General features: G+C 35.7%; 1 protein-coding gene across 3 annotated transcripts; it reads left to right on the top strand.

Annotated features, from left to right (window-relative positions):
• The first annotated feature begins 14794 nt into the window (after window positions 1–14794).
• Window positions 14795–16814, top strand: LOC107948479 (uncharacterized). 3 transcript variants are annotated; one of them, XM_016883039.2, is made up of 2 exons: window positions 14795–15256; window positions 16083–16814. In XM_016883039.2, the coding sequence occupies exon 2, from the start codon at window positions 16131–16133 to the stop codon at window positions 16542–16544; it is 414 nt and encodes a 137-aa protein (XP_016738528.1). In that variant the 5' UTR covers window positions 14795–15256; window positions 16083–16130; the 3' UTR covers window positions 16545–16814. The 3 variants fall into 3 exon arrangements, with proteins under 3 accessions (XP_016738528.1, XP_016738529.1, XP_016738530.1); XM_016883040.2 differs by lacking the exon at window positions 14795–15256 and adding an exon at window positions 15274–15514; XM_016883041.2 differs by lacking the exon at window positions 14795–15256 and adding an exon at window positions 15522–15662.
• Window positions 16815–17116: the final 302 nt, after the last annotated feature.

Consider the following 17116-nt stretch of genomic DNA (forward strand, 5'->3'; position numbering starts at 1 on the left):
AGAATTAAAATTAACATAAATTTATAGTTAAAACACAATCCAAGCTTTAGTATGTAATGCTCTAGTAATAAGTCTAAAATGCAAAAATATTTTCTTAATTACAAGCAAATACTTCAGTTTAAAAGCCTGAAATATAACTCTTTTCAAGATTTATCACATATATGGGATGCAGTACTTGTGCAAGGGAAAGAGGTGAGAGTAACCCCTCGAATATTTTGTGAATTTTATAATGCTCCATATTATAACAATGATTATGAAACTGAATTAGAATATTTTGGAGACATAGATGTAGATAGTATTATAAACTTTTTAACTAAAGGAAGGGGTGAATGGAAGTATCGCGCAGGTACTAATATCCAGTATCTTTTCATCAAGCCACTTTCTTTCCTTAGGTTAAGATATCGATTTAATTCATTCACGCACAAATCGTACCTGATTTAAATATTTCTAACGTTAATACCCTTAAAGCGGTTTTACTCTATGCTATTTTGCAGAAAAAGCAGGTGTATAACACCCCAAACCCGGCCCAGACGTTATGGACAGATCTGGCGCATCACATTGAAGTGTTTTAGTGACAATCTTGTTTTCATTGAAAACCCTTCCTTGAAAAAAAATATGAAACCTTAATAAACTTATTAAACTCTCTTTTCAATCACAAAAACCTGTTTATAACATATGATTTTATGAAAACCTGTCATTTCGAAATTTAGTTGCGGAAACGTAGAAAACATACTATGATTTGGGAAGTCTATGTTTAATTTCTCGTAATTACAATACAGAAAAATAATAATTCAAATAATAACAAAAATGGAAGCCCTATTACGTTTCGATCTGAAAATTACTTAATAAAATAGAAACTTATATGCTTTTAAAAGAAAAACAAGCCAAAGTTGTCTTGTTAGCTGGCCACCCAGAGTCCCTCCAAACATCGAACCTTCTACTGAGCATCACCTGAAAAAAAACATAAAAGAGGGGGTGAGTTTTCACAAACTCAGTGTGTACAACCCTCGATGAGTAACAAGCATTCAATAATCACCATACATCAAACTTGCAATGCAATGTAGTGCAATCCTAGCCCAATAATCCATCCGCTACACACCAACTCCATCCCCTGATACACATCATGTGGGGATATAAATATCGACCTACCCAACCGATACACATCCATGGTAGCCCGGTTGCGGAACTACCTTCATTTATACATTGGGCTTAAAAGCCATTGGTGGATCCACGATTGCCAAGCAACCATGCGATCCTCATGTACTTCCTCCGTTCCATATTTCCCATCCCATATGCAACCTAAGTAGAATATCATATGTATGCAGAAGATATGCATGTCATATCCATAAAACTTACATTCAACACATAGGGGTATTTTGGTCATCTTCGCCTTTAGAGGCATTTCTGTAATTTTTCCATTATTACTGTTTTCACTTACCTTGGCCCGTTAACAAATCCCGTGAGCTAAGATGAACGATACTATACACCAGGTAGGATTCTAGAAAAGAGGAGGTGAGTCAGTAAGACCGCTTAAGTACCAAGCTCTCCCTAGATCCAATCCTAAACATGCACATACCCGTTGCCACACCTTACCCCTATGACTTGTCCACGGTCTCAACAATTTAATTAAGTTTTATGTAGTCATCATATACTAAGCCTAAAACCCCTACATACATGCATATGGCCCACTAGGCCCAATCTCATTTAAATGGCCCATCCGGCCCAATTCACTTTCATATGGCCTATTAGACCCAATTATATTCACATGGCCCATTAGGCCCAAATCACATTATATTCATGCTCACATATTTTACCCAAAAACCGAAACCTCACCTTAACCTTACCTTGAACACCAATCCCTAATAACTTTTCCTTAATCACGTACTCCCTAGATCTGCATTAATCTTACTCATTAAAACCAAATACTAGGGGACTAGCATCCAACATAACTCACCCCCTTATCTCACTTAAGACTGTTCGGCCAACCTTAGCCAATAAGAGAGGAATACTTACCAAAACCGCAAAACACCTAAGGAGCAATTCAGCAAAGAGCTAAAATCCGAGATCCGATACTAATTCCCTACCAATGTTGATTAAAAAGAGTGAGGCATGGGGAGTAATTGGTATTAACAATACTAGCCAAAAAAGAGATAAGGTACTTACCCCAAAAGAGTAATCGGCCCAAGGGAGATTTGACTTTTCGGCTTTCAAACTAATATGGTGAATAAGGTTTATTTGGCACAAATTAAAGAAGAAGGGTAGAAGAAGGAATCGGCTAACCCAAAGGGTAAATCAAAAGAGATCTGTAGAGAGAAAGAATGGAAAAAGAATCAACTAGCAAAGATGGAAAAGCCAATCGACACTAAAAAAAATGAAGAATTTGGAATTAGCCTAGGATCCCAAACTCGTCACATATTTATAACCTCTAGCCAAATTGCTTGACCCTCAATTCCCAATTCAGCTCCATCACTTCCCCCTTCTCATCTCCTCATTTTTCTCCCTGATAACTCCCCAATCTATTTCCTAAATTTTCTATTCTGAACACTCCCCTTAGAGTCCATATTCACGCCACTTCCAACCTTCTAGAAGGCCAACATTAAACTCCTAAAAATACTAAGCTAGGATTCAAACCTCGAATCTCCTTGCTAGCCACTAACGCCACCTCCCTACACACTAAGTGGTGTCACTTAGGCACTCCTCCATAAGGCTTTTTGATGACATTTTCCCCTATATTTATTTAAAAGCCCAACTACTCCCAATCCTGATTCTTTTAATAATTAAATTAAAATTCCTCCACCATAAAACTCGAACCCAGAACTTCTCCAACAAACCTAGACACTTCGAATTCCTTAAACCCTTAAAGCCAACATGTCTTTTGTCATTTTCTTGCTCACTTAAAAATTTTATGAAACCTAAAGCCCAATTCTTCTAGACCCAAAATTCGGAGCGTTACAACTCTATCCCCCTAAAATAAATTTTGTATTCGAAATTCCCAACTATTAGTATAGTTGCATAACATAGACTACCACACCCCACTACGCACTCTAATTCCAAACAAAGTAAATAGAACATTATTGATAAAGTACATACCAATATTCGCCTCTGGAGCGTCTCCGTCCTCTCGACGACGTGCTGTATAGGCCAATGCTGGTTGTCTCGCCTCAACATGACTAGCACCTCTGATCGTGCTCCACAGCCCAAACTGTTTCCACCCTTGGCCTGACCATGGCCTCCAGGCTGCTGCTGACCACCCCTCGGTGGCTGAGCACCACCTTGACCCACTATTGGCACTCGACCCAGTATTCTAGGGCAATCCCTGATCCTATGCTCCATAAACCCACAAGCTAAACAAGCTCCCATCCTCTTCCAACACTCGCCTCTATGGCTTCTCCCACAATCAACATAAGGTGGCACCCCTGGATTAACAGCAGGGGGCCCTGCTCTAATTGGCCCATTATCTCTGGCCCTAGCTCTAGGCCTCTCTCCAACACTAGGAGTCTCAGCCTCTCTTTTATTCCTACCCCTTTCTTTTTCCTAATTCAGGCGCTCCGTCCGCTTTACCTCATCCGCTATCTTTGCTTTCTCTACCAACTCCAAGAAAACTCGCTCCCTTTGTGGAGCTATCAATACCCTGAGGCTATCTCTAAGTCCATCTTCAAACCTAATGCAACACTCATAGTCCATTGCCACCATAACTTTTGCTTACCTACTAAGGCGTAAAAATTTCGCCTCATACTCTGCCACAGATTTGTTTCCTTGGGTCAAGTTCAGGAACTCCTTCCTTCTAGCATCCACGTAACTCGCACCTACATACTTCCCCTGAAATGTCACCTTGAAGAACTCCTACGTGACCCATTCAGGTTGGGTGCCCTCTTTCACTGTTAGCCACCACTGGTAAGCTTCTTTCCTAAGTAGTGACACCGCTCCTTTCAGCTTTTGTTCAGGTGAACAATCCAAATCCTCCATTATCCTTTCCGTGGCCTCCAACCAGTATTCAGCCACATTAGGATCCATACCAGCCACGCCCTTAAAGATCTCAGCCCCATTTGCACGAAGTCGCTCCGGAATGGACCCCCGATTCCTTGTGCCATTATTGGGTCCAGTGACCCTTTCCAAAATCCTCAGCATTGCCTGCGATAATGCATCCTCCTCCACAACCCGATCATATGGTCCATTCCCAGCCACAGGTGAGGCCGGAGCATCTTATACTCTAACATCGGGCATATGGCCCAATGCCGACGGTTCAGCCCTAACACTTTCATGGCCTTGGCCACGGCCCATTGTACCTCTTCTAGCACTCATCGTCGCTTCGCGTATTATCTGGATTAGAAATTTTATGAAGTTTTAGTTAGTTTAATAATTAAACCAATGTTTTATGAAAATATTTAAAGAGAAGATTGTTTTCGAAAATCCTCTACAGTTTTAAGATCTTACGGGCTTTGGTTCCACTCTACAACATCATCTAAAGTAGCCCTCTAATTATCTACTGTATAACAATTTAAACAAGCTTAAGAACAGAAGAACTTACTTGGCTCGACGTCGGAGACTCGGTGTGCCGCTCAGCAAGATTTTTTTTCAAAATGGTGTGATCCAAGATTTTTTTTTAAACACAAAAATCAAGTAATATGGCCCACTTCACAGCCCGAGTTTTACAACCTGGCTCTGATAGCATTAAATGTAACACCCCAAACCCGGCCCGGACATTATGGCCAGATCTGGTGCATCACATTGAAGTGTTTTAACGAAAACTTTGTGCTCATTGAAAACCCTTCCTTGAAAAAAAATATGAAACCTTAATAAACTTATGAAACTCTCTTTTCAATCACAAAAACCTGTTTATAACATATGATTTTATTAAAACCTATGAAAACCTGTCATTTCGAAATTTAGTTGCAGAAACGTAGAAAACATACTATGATTTGGGAAGTCTATGTTTAATTTCTCGTAATTACAATACAGAAAAATAATAATCCAAATAATAACAAAAAGGAAGCCTTATTACATTCCGGTCTGAAAAGTACTTAATAAAATAGAAACTTATATGCTTTTAAAAGAAAAACAAGCCAAAGTTGTCTTGCTAGCTGGCCACCCAGAGTCCCTCCAAACATCGAACCTTCTACTGAGCATCACCTGAAAAAAAATAAAAGAGGGGGTAAGTTTTTCCAAACTCAATGTGTACAACCCTCGACGAGTAACAAGCATTCAATAATCACCATACATCAAACATGTAATGCAATACAGTGCAATCCCATCCCAATAATCCATCCGCTACATACCAACTCTGTCCCCCAATACACATCATGTGGGGATATAAACATCGACCCACCCAACCGATACATATCCATGGTAGCCCAGTTGCGGAACTACCTTCATTTATACATTGGACTTAAAAGTCGTCGGTGGATCCACGATTGTCAAGCAACCATGCGATCCTCATATACCTCCTTCGTTCCATATTTCTCATCCCATATGCAACCTAAGCAGAATATCATATGTATGCAGCAGATATGCATGTCATATCCATAAAACTTACATTCAACACATAGGGGTATTTTGGTCATCTTCGCCCTCAGGGGCATTTTAGTAATTTTTCTATTATTATTGTTTTCACTTACCTTGGCCCGTTAACAAATCCCGTGAGCTAAGATGAACGAATACTATGCACCAGGTAGGATTCCAGAGAAGAGGAGGTGAGTCATTAAGACTGCTCAAGTACCAAGCTCTCCCTAGATCCAATCCTAGACATGCATATACCCGTTGCCACACCTTACCCCTATGACATGTCCACGGTCTCAACAATTTAATTAAGTTTTATGTAGTTATCATATACTAAGCCTAAAACCCTACATACATGCATATGGCCCACTAGGCCCAATCTCATTTAAATGGCCCATCCGGCCTAATTCACGTTCATATGGCCGACTTGACCCAATTATATTCACATCGCCCATTAGGCCCAAATTACATTTATTCATGCTCACATACGAATTTCTATCACATAGCATCAATAATCAATTTTTTGCCTATTATAGGCCCAACAGCCCATCGGGCCCATTAAGCTTATTCTGGCCCGGTTGGCCAATTCACAGCCCAAGTCCATGGAGTCACCCATGGGCCTCGAATAACCTATCAATTTTCTCCTCACGAGTGTTCGTGCACTCGCAAGACTACCGTAGCGAAACTTTCAGCTTTTTGACATTTCGACTTTTGCCGATCTACTTCTGTGTGCAGTGTATGTTCACACCTGGTAATAAAGTGTGTTGCGATTTCCTTAGCCCCAAACATACAATCGATATCACCCTTTAATTAATCGCATGCTTAATACATATTTTACCCAAAAATCGAAACCTCACCTTAACCTTACCTTGAACACCAATCCCTAATAGCTTTTCCTTGATCACGTACTCCCTAGATCTGCATTAATCTTACTCATTAAAACCAAATACTAGGGGACTAGCATCCAACATAATTCACCCCCTTATCTCACTTAAGACCATTCGGCCAACCTTAGCCAATAAGAGAGGAAAACTTACCAAAACCGTAAAACACCTAATGAGTAATTCAGCAGAGAGCTAAAATTCAAGATCCGATACTAATTCCCTACTAATGTTGATTAAAAAGAGTGAGGGAGGGGAGTAATCGGTATTAACAATACTAGCCAAAAAAGAGATAAGGTACTTACCCCAAAAGAGTAATCGGCACAAGGGAGATTCAGCTTTTCGGCTTTCAAACTAATATGATGAATAAGGTTTATTTGGCACAAATTAAAGAAGAAGGGTAGAAGAAGGAATCGTCTAACCCAAAGGGTAAATCAAAAGAGATCTGAGAAGAGAAAAAATGGTAAAAGAATTAGTTAGCAAAGATGGAAAAGCCAATCGACACTAAAGAAAAAAATGAAGAATTTGGCATTAGCCTAGGATCCCAAACTCAGCACATATTTATACCCTCTAGCCAAATTGCCTGGCCCTCAATTCCCAATTCAGCTCCATCACTTCCCCCTTCTCATTCTTTATTTTTCTCCCTAATAACTCCCCAATCTATTTCCTAAATTTTCTCTTCTGAACTCTCCCCTTAGAGTCCATATTCATGCCACTTCCAACCTTTTAGAAGGCCAAAATTGAACTCCTAAAAATACTAAGATAGGATTCGAACCTCGGATCTCCTTGCTAGCCACTAATGCTACCTCCCTACACCCTAAGTGGTGTCACTTAGCCACTCCTCCACAAGGCTTTTTGATGCCATTTTCCCCTATCTTTATTTAAAATCCCAACTACTCCCAACCCTGATTCTTTTAATAATTAAATTAAAATTCCTCCACTACAAAACTCGAACCCAGAACTTCTCCAACAAACCTAGACACTTCAAATTCCTTAAACCCTTAAAGCAACATGTCTTTTGTCATTTTCTTTCTCACTTAAAAATTTTATGAAACCCAAAGCCCAAAGCCCAAAGCCCAAAGCCTAAAGCCCAATTCATCTAGGCCCAAAATTTGGGGTGTTGCAAGGTGTGTGTTGGCAAATGGATCCATCAGAACATGGGAAGATGCATTAATAGCCAAAAGGTGGGAGTGTTCTTTCCCCATCGAGTGATGACTTTATGCAAAAAGACAAGTGTACCTGATATATCAACTAAACAGTTGTTGAAACCATCACGAAGTATTATCAGAGACACCTTGTTCCAGTAATACATTAAGCTGTGGGCCAAACAGATCAAAGATGGGAACAAGCAACAGCAAGAAACAATAACTACACCCACCTCGTCCCAAAGTTTGGCACAAGCTCAACAAGACGTTGGTGAAAACAGTCATCCAAAGTTAGATTGGATGATTCAGTGGATGCAAGAATCAGGTTCAATTTTTTAAGAGTTTTCTAGGAAAAATAACATACGAGTCCCCAATTATACACCTGATATGTTCGATCCGAAGAATACGAAACAAGATGAAGAAGCATAGGAAAGCAAAGAGGAAGGAGAATAAGAAGAGGATGAGCAGATGGACGATGAGGAGGATGATTGAACGATTTTTTTTTAAATTTGTATTAATTTTTTAGATGATTGAAATTTAGACTTTGTAAGAGTAGGATTAATAAGTAGATTTTCTTTTAGTTTTGTCATATTTTGTTAAATTTTTCTTTATAGGAACCCGACACGAAGGAGACACAAACAAATTCGAACTTTCAATAATCAAAGGAGGAAGCACCCACCAATAGGAGTTCAAGCGACCATGACCAATCAGGTAATTTTCTTCATTATTTATTATTAGCTACACATTGAGGACAATGTGTCAACCAAAGTGTGGGGAGTAACATAGAAAAATTTGCTTCAAATTTTTACATGTTCTTTTGATTTTTCTTGTCTTTTGTATGCTTGAGCTTGCAGAAATACAAGTGATTGGTTAGGAGGATGTACATAGGTTGCTTGTGTTTATGAATAATTTTGGCATGATAATGCAAGATTTTAAATTTTTGATTATTAAACTACCAATTTTTTGTTTGTTACACTGTAAATATGTAACACCCCAAACCTGACTGAGATTGACCGGCCCGAATTTGAAGTATTACATTAGACACCGAAGTGACTCTCCATCTAACAACCACACAACGAACACCCCAACATTAGAACACCTCATTTATGATTAATTAACTATCATTTATTAATGCAAAAGCAATTTGTGAATCATTTTTTAACTCTTTCTAAGTATTTAAACCTAAGGGTATTTTGGTTATTTTACCACCTAAGGTTAAACTATCCTAATTTTATTTCTAAATAGTTACCAACCTTCTTTTAGTCAAATCATGTATTAAAGAAATTATAAAATCAAGCATCAATTAGACATAAAATCATGTATTAAAGCAATTATAAAATCACCTAAATTAAAGTCCAAAATTTAATGTCCAATGTATATTACGAGCAAAATAACACTAGTCCCAAAAACATCATAATGCCCTTATATAGTATCTAAGTAAATTTCTTAAGCCACTACTGAGCCTTATTCATGGATCACCCTTGCACTCGCTTCTTGACTCCTTACACCCGGAAATTCTCTGCACAAAATGTGAGGGTGTGAACTTAAAAAGCTCAATGAATGATAGTAAAAACATCAAGTAATTTGCACCCAATCATGCATAAATCAAAGTAATTAAGCATTAAATTTTCAGTCACAACATGTTAACATTGCACCATAACATCAAATGTTATTTCAAGAATTAAGAATCATTTTTTTTCCATGGCATGTAAAATAATCTTTTAACATTATATTGACACAATCAATCAATTATATTGGCATAATACATCTATGGCTCTAAGTAAATGTGTGATCATATATTAGATAAACGGATCTCTGAACTCCCACAAATCAAATATAGACCTCCAAATTGAGTGGGCCGAAGCCACATGCTCATTTATAGTGCCTTAAATAACCTGACGAGTGGAGACTCAAGCTCAACACTCATTTATCTACTCCAAACAAATCAGTCCACCAAGATCCATATGCTCACAATAGCACAAATAATGGTGAGTACTCACAAATCCTATGGCATGCCAACTATATCCAATGAATCCACCATGTAATGTTGCCAACATAATCATACATACAAGGCATAAAATCCGATGTTTAAGCACTTAATTTAAGATGTTAAAATACAAGTAAAAGTATGTTGCTAAGCAATTTTAACATCAATAAAATTAAGCATAGCAAATATCATTTTCTCAATATTCATACACCAATTAGAACACCTTAATCAAATGTTCAATAAATAACAATTCATGCTCCAAATATCAATTTATTCCATATAATTTAATCATGCTAAAAGCATAATACACAACTTACCAAACCAATTGTCATTTTGTTCTTTTATAAAATAAAACCTATTTTTGAAAATCCAACCATCCAATATGCAATTAAGTCATTAATATCACCAATTAAACCTTTAATTTAACACATAATCAAGCCAATTTACCAAATTGTTCTTAATATCACTCACCTCCACATTTAGCTCTTTAAGCAAAAATGTGTTCAAAAAAGAAAGTTTGAGCTTCAATTCTGATTTGCACATTCCTCCGATTGATGTGGAGCTTTAAAAAAGGCAAACTATGCATTACAAACTAACAATAGCAACAAAAAACACAAAATTTGATAAAGTATACGAATCTAAATTAGTACTCTAAACTACCTTACCGATGTTGTACAATTAAGTCGAAATATGAAATTCCTCAACTAAACTTGCTTTTCAGCACCTCAAACCACTTCTAATCTTCATTTCTAGTCCAATAACATGTATTCTAAGTGTTAATTTCATCATTTAATCAGTTTCATAATTTTCCAGAAAAATTGTCCATGTTCTTGATAAAATTCGAATTTCTCAAATTGATTCATAAAACGTGTTTGGTCTTTTAGTTTAAGATTAAAAACCTCTTATTAAACCTATTTTGAGCTTAGACATCTATTAATATTTGGATTCCAACTCAAAATTAAAGATCCACCATTATTGATCCCCAAGTTCAAGAAAGAAGAAATTAAAGTTGAAAATCCATTATAATCACTTTAATTAACAAATAATGATTGAAATCAACTTAAAAACAAGTTTATAGATGAGGATTACCTTCAATTGAACTCAAGTCACTGATTTGGACGTATTAATCAAAATGCTTGAAGAAATTTGAATGACTTTTTGCCCAACTTCGAAAATTATTTTGAGAGATTTTAGAGAGAATTTTGGGAGAGAAAATGTTTAGATCTATTCTCTGATATTTGGTTTATGAAAAAAAGAGAAAATAAAGGAAAAAAACTCTAAATTCGGGTAAAAATGCATGGAAAGTGAGGTAGTTGTAGAGTTTTTAAAACTGAAAACCCCCACTTGATTTTCAAAATTTGGGGAATTTGCCATCAGGCTACTTCCCCTTTTCTCTTATTCTACAATTTGCTCTTTTCCCTATAAAATTTCGAAAATATGGTTTATTTGCTATAAAATCTCTTGCATATTTCCTTTGTTTTTCAAATTAGTCCCATTTAATTAATATTTTTAAATCAGCCAATTAAACCCCCATTTTAAATTATTTTTAAATTCAAATTTAATCCAAAATATTTATTTTTACCAACAAATTACTTAAAACCATAAAATTAATTTTTCTAAAAATATTTTTATTTTCCAGAATATTATTTGCCGATTTTAGATGAAATTAAGATAACTAATTAAGAATATTAATCGCTAATCAACCCGATTAATTCCCAATTTTCACTCAGAACCCAGTAAATGTACCCAAAACTACTAAACCTATTTTCGGGGCCTTACAAAATAGGTATTAAGTTATCATCTGTACCAAGTGATATAGAAAATACAAGGAAATGAACATGCTAGTATGAATGATAAATGGTTGAATTTCTATTTGTTTGGTTAATTAAATTTATGCATGTTGAGATATTTAGGGATAACCTAAGGCATTGTTTAGAGCACATTCAGAGCCAAAAAGCTGTCCTATCTATACTTCACCTTTAGAACCAATTTTGGGCCTTTTGACACTTCTTGATGAACCGCAGTACAAACCCAGAGCCTAAAAATGTTAATTTGTATATGCCCTTTTTCTTTGGTCTTATATCGCACGATTATAGACGTTTGGCCATACGTATTGAGGGTTAAGTAGATACATTATGGTGGAGTTTGTAAAATTAGAGTGAAATAGGAAATATTGGTGTGAAATAGGAACTACAAGTTAGCCTAATGTGCTAAAAAAAAAGAAAATTCCAAAAAGATATTTGGTAAGAGTAGAAAAAGTCTTAAACTAACCAAAAAACATTCATGGGTGAGATGTATTGAAAAGGAGGAAAGTCACAAAGTCACAAAAGAAAGAAAAACTAATTCATTAGTGCACAAAAAACTTGTAAGGCTAGCTTTAGTTACTATATCATGCTATGATTTCTTATATATGGAGAGACAAGAAAGGTGAGAGAAAGAGAAATAAGGCGTTAAGGGGTAAGACCTAAAGGGGGAAGAATAGGGATAAATACGATGTGTCAAATTATTTTCCTATTTGTAACCTTTTGATGCTTATTGTTTTTGAATTTCATACCTGTCCTAAGCCACAGACCGTTACAAGCCAAAAAGCCCTATGTGACCTAAGTATCCTTATACATGAATGGAAATCATACTGAACATTCACATATATGACTATTTGTATTCTGCTTAGATAATCAAAGTACTTGTATGATTTGTTAATGGATTCCTATAGATGAAAACCTTAATACTTATATATTTTGTAAAATACTGAGCTTAGATGTTTATGATCCAAAGTGGTAAGCCAACTACTCATCACGTTGAAATTGTTAGTAAACATAAAATGCCTAAGTCATACGCCCTGAAATAATTACTTATACCATATTTTCTTAAGGGTTGTCATCTTTCATTTTGCAATCTTTGTTTATGTTGCTTGAGGACAAGCAATGACTTAAGTGTGAGGGAGTTTGATCTGTCGTAATTCGGAGCAGCAGATTAAACTATTTTTCACATTTAAGGAGCTTGAATACAAGCGTTTTCGTTATGTTTTTAATTCAGTTTCTTTAGTTTTGTTCACATTCAATAAAATGTGCACATTGAGTCTTTTATTAACCTTAAGTGCCGAATGAGGCCTAAGGGAGAGCTAACGTACTTTGTGAGTGTGCAGGAGACCATTAGAAGAAATTTCGGGTCAATACTGGATGCTATGTTGCAACATAGGGGATCCAATGTCACAACATAAAAAGTAGAATAAAGAAAGTGAGAAATTGCCTTCAATGTTGCGACATACTCCTGAAGATGGCTATAGAGGAACATGTTGGTTGTTACCTCGCAACATGGGTCTTGGTGTGCCGCGACATCAACTCTGTGACAAGAATAAAACATGAAGTAAGGGCGTTTTAGTCTATACAATCGAACTTTAAGCTCGAGAACATCAACTAACCTAGGGTTAAGGACGACGACCACCTGAAGGCTATAAATAGGTTCCTTTAGCACATGTATAACACATCTAAGTTTTAACCTAGTTTTCTTCCGTTAAACTTAGGCTTTTTTTTCTTTCCTTATTAGGTTTTCCTAGTTTTAGTTATTTGCTTTCTTTAAGAGATCTGATTGTGAAGGAGATCAACTTCTGTGGATTCATGCTTATTATCAATATAAATCAGGTTTTTCTTAAACTCTTTATTTCAATCCATTCTCTATTATTAATTCTTCCATTCATTCCATGTTGTTTATGAAAGCCATGAGAAACTAATCCTTCTATGGGGGATTAGCAAGTGCAAGCATGATCTCTTAAATGTTTTGTAGGGTTATTCAACGGATTAATTGTTTGGGAAAGGAAGAATGTGAAAAAAACCCTAGGCCTGACAACCCTAAGAAGTCATCAAGGTGGGAATTAACCCAAAATTGGTATTGCCTATCCGTGAACACCTTGACCCTAAACCAGTCTGGACTGTGAGGTCGGAAGATAAGTAATTCTTGTTGACTCGCTATGTTAGTGGAAGATCGAAATATCCTACTAGGGTAGCGACTAGTTGATTGACGAAGAACTCAAGATAACAGTTGATTGAGATTGCTTAAGGAAGCAAATCACCTATCTTCAAATTTGATTCACTTTATTTTTCTCTATCTCTTGTAATTTTACTCTTTTTTGTTATTTTATTTCCTTAGTTTAAGAAACCCTGAAATTATCTCTTATTTTACTTTTGTACTATAACTGACTTCAAGTATTAATTAGATCTTTAATTGTTTAGGTTAAGATTGATTTAGTACTAGCCTTCCTTGAGTACGATCCTCGGAGTACTTACCTATTTCGTTATAAAATTTATATTACAACTCGACTTGTATACTTACGAATACCACCTTGTAATTTTTTATTCTATTACAGTATTCACACTCTGGACGTTAGTATGTCCGGAGGCAGTCATGTCTCCAAATATTCAGAGCGAAAACTACTGTTGCAAGTTCTAGATCATGAGTAGGATAATTCTGTTCATGTGACTTAAATTGTCGAGAAGCATAAGCAATCACTTTTCTCTCTTGCATTAATACATAACCTAAATTGTTGAGTGATGTGTAGTTGAACACAACAAAAGTATATTTTTACTGCTAGAGAGAGAATAGCTCAATAAACATGAAATGCTAGATTAATTATATAAATTATATAGTATGTTTATTTTTCTTGTTAATTTATTAATAATTATATTTTATGATATATTTTTAGACAATATATTACATATGATGATTTTATTTTAGTTTTTAAATGAATCTATTGAAGCGGATCAAATGACAAATAATTAATATATTAAATTTTAGAAAAATTTATATTAATTTTTTATAAATTAGTATATTTTAAAATTTATTATGATATAGTTGTGGAATTATAAGGAGTGTAATTAGGGTTTGTATATTTTAAGTATCAAAATCCTAAATAAATAAAGGGAAGAGCGAGGCTAATCAAATTTCTGATCTAAAAACAGTGACACTACCTCTAAACTAAGATAACGCGCCTTTGCGTTTTCCTTTGGAATTCACTCACGCTCCTACTGGCGCGTATGATTTAAACCAAGTCTCAGTTTACAGAATCTGTAACAATCTATGGAAAAATCCTGTGTACAAACGCTTATATAGATATATTTGTATGTCATGCAATAATCACCGTACACATTCAGTCAAAGTCACCCAAAACCAGCAGTCAAACTTTTAGATGAATTGATGATCATCCCACATTTGTTGTTTGACAGTGAGCAAAGTGTGTGTTACTTCTTTCTACTTCAGTTTTTACTCTACAAAATAAATACCTTTATCTATTTTTTTTTTGTTTGTACACCAAATGTTCAATATCAATGCTATAACTTGAAGTTGAAGTTGAAGTTGAACCCTTGCTTTCAACACTTATCTCTTCTTTTACCACTGACCATTTCTTCTTCCTACCATTTCTTGTTCTAATAATCTTCTCTTTCTCAACCTTGCCTTAGCTCTGTTAAAATACTCACTGTGCTTTTTGATGATGTTTCCTTTAACTTAAACTATATTCTCTGATCTGCGTTTTCTTTTATTTTTCGTTTAGATCGTTGTTTTCGGGGGGGGGGGGGGGCGGGGAGCTTATCTTGTTCTTTGTTGGCTTCATTCTCGTAAAACCATTGAGAGGAACAAGTGGTCCATTTTCTTCTTTCCTCTTGGGGTTTTAGCAACTTCCTTGACTTTTATTATGAGATTCTGAAAAATGGGATTTTGTGTCAAAGATGCAGAATATTGGTGTCTGTTTTAAGGTTAGTTTCATCTTTCTTGTTTCATTTTAAAAAAAATAAACAATGGAGTTCTCTCTTGAAAAAGTAGTTAAAAAGCTATTATGTAAAATGTTTGTTTATGGTGTATTGGTTTATAAGAAGTTAATGCTGTGTTTGGTGACGTAATTATTAGGGATGAAGAATATATATTTAAACTGAAACACAGATTTAATATCTTATAGTTTACCTACTTTACCTGAAGTTAATAAACGAGAGATGATGTTCTTCTTATGTAGGGAGGTAAATAAAACAAAAGATTTAGAATCTATGGCTTTTGTATTGATTTGGGTTTCCTCTATTGTTAGCGTGATTACACTTATTTGAAGATTGCTCGGATTTGTAGTTTACAGATGTTGAGATTTGGGGGCTGTTCTTGTGCAGTTTTTAGGTTTGAAATTAGGTTTATTTGTGTTGAATCTTTTGTTCTTTTCCAATCCAATGATTAATCTCTTTTTGAGAGCAGTTTGGTTGAGTTTTTTATCCTTTCAATTTAGTCCCAGAAAACTTTGGAAAAGAGGTGGAATTAAAACAATAAAATCCATTTCTTATTCATTAAAAAATGGTAAAAGCTGTAGTTGTATGAACCATATTGGAATTTCTGTGGAGGTTCAGGTGTGTTTTACCATTGTTTCTTAGAAAAGGGAACATTAAATTAAAGGATGGTGCACTAAATCATATTGTGACCTTCTGAAATGGAGTGTGCTATTTCCTATTTCTCTCTCACTTAATAATCTCTGTTTTTCTTGTTTTCATTGATCATTTGTTATTGGAAGTGGATTCTTTTGAATATATTTCTTTGTGTTTGTAGGAACCTACTTCAGTTGTTTGAGATTGTTTTCTAACTGGTTCTTGTAAAATGAGAAAAGGCAGAGGAAAAGCAAAGAAGCCGACTATTGTTTCTTCTCGTGAGGATCCTGGAAGTGGTGAAGATGAAAAGATTCCAGAATCTAAGAGAAGAGGAAGGCCGCAAAAGCAATTGAAGGATGATGTTGATGAAGATGATGCAGAGAAGAAAGAAGAAGACGGGGAAGAAGTGAAAGGTTCTGTTCCCATCAAAGAGATGAAAAGTCAGGCTGCTACTGAGAACGGAAGGAAGAGGAAAAGGTCAATGCAGGCAAAAGAAAACTTAGATTCAGTCAAGAAAGAAAATTGTATTACAGCAAAATCGAGCACTGATGATTCATCAAAATCTGTTGGCTATCGACAAAATGGTAGCAGGCGCAAAAGCAAGCCTCGACGGGCTGCTGAAGCCGTCGTTGAATGCAAGTGACATTCTGGTTAACCATCACAGTGAAATTTTACCTTCTTTTTTGGACCTGATAAGCCATTCCAAAAGTAATGCTTATCAGCTCATGTATGGATTCAGATGTTTCTTTTTGTCACATGCTATTTGTTTTTGTAGTTTCTGAATTCCATTTCAATTGGGAGTTTTTTTTTTTTTTTTTTTTTTTTGGAGATAAGTTTGCAGTTCATGGTTGCAAATTGCAAACAATCCATGGTGTTAGTGGCTTATGACCATGATAGATGTTATTCATTTCAAGAGTTTTTTATTAGTATTTTTATTGGCTTTGTATAAGACTAACTGAACATCTTTCCATATCTATCTTTCGAATTTCTTGACCATCTTATATGTATAAACATGCCTGGGTTTGAAAATATTGCGGATGTTTCTAATTCCAGAGAGTAGAGAAAGAGTGCTTTTATGCAGGAATCTTGATGCAGTTCAAGGTTGAGGGAGATGGAGTAAATGTGTGCGTATATGCTGATGAACTGAAGGCATTGATGAATGAAGGGACTGCGGGATTCGTGTAGGTTATGTCGAAATGGTATCTTCTTTCCTCG

The sequence above is a fragment of the Gossypium hirsutum genome, chromosome A04 (genome assembly GCF_007990345.1).
Source record: "Gossypium hirsutum isolate 1008001.06 chromosome A04, Gossypium_hirsutum_v2.1, whole genome shotgun sequence".
Taxonomy (NCBI): domain Eukaryota; kingdom Viridiplantae; phylum Streptophyta; class Magnoliopsida; order Malvales; family Malvaceae; genus Gossypium; species Gossypium hirsutum.

What these genes read in the sequence shown, in the direction of transcription:
- LOC107948479 (XM_016883039.2), top strand. Translation starts at nt 16,131, where the DNA reads ATGAGAAAAGGCAGAGGAAAAGCAAAGAAGCCGACTATTGTTTCTTCT.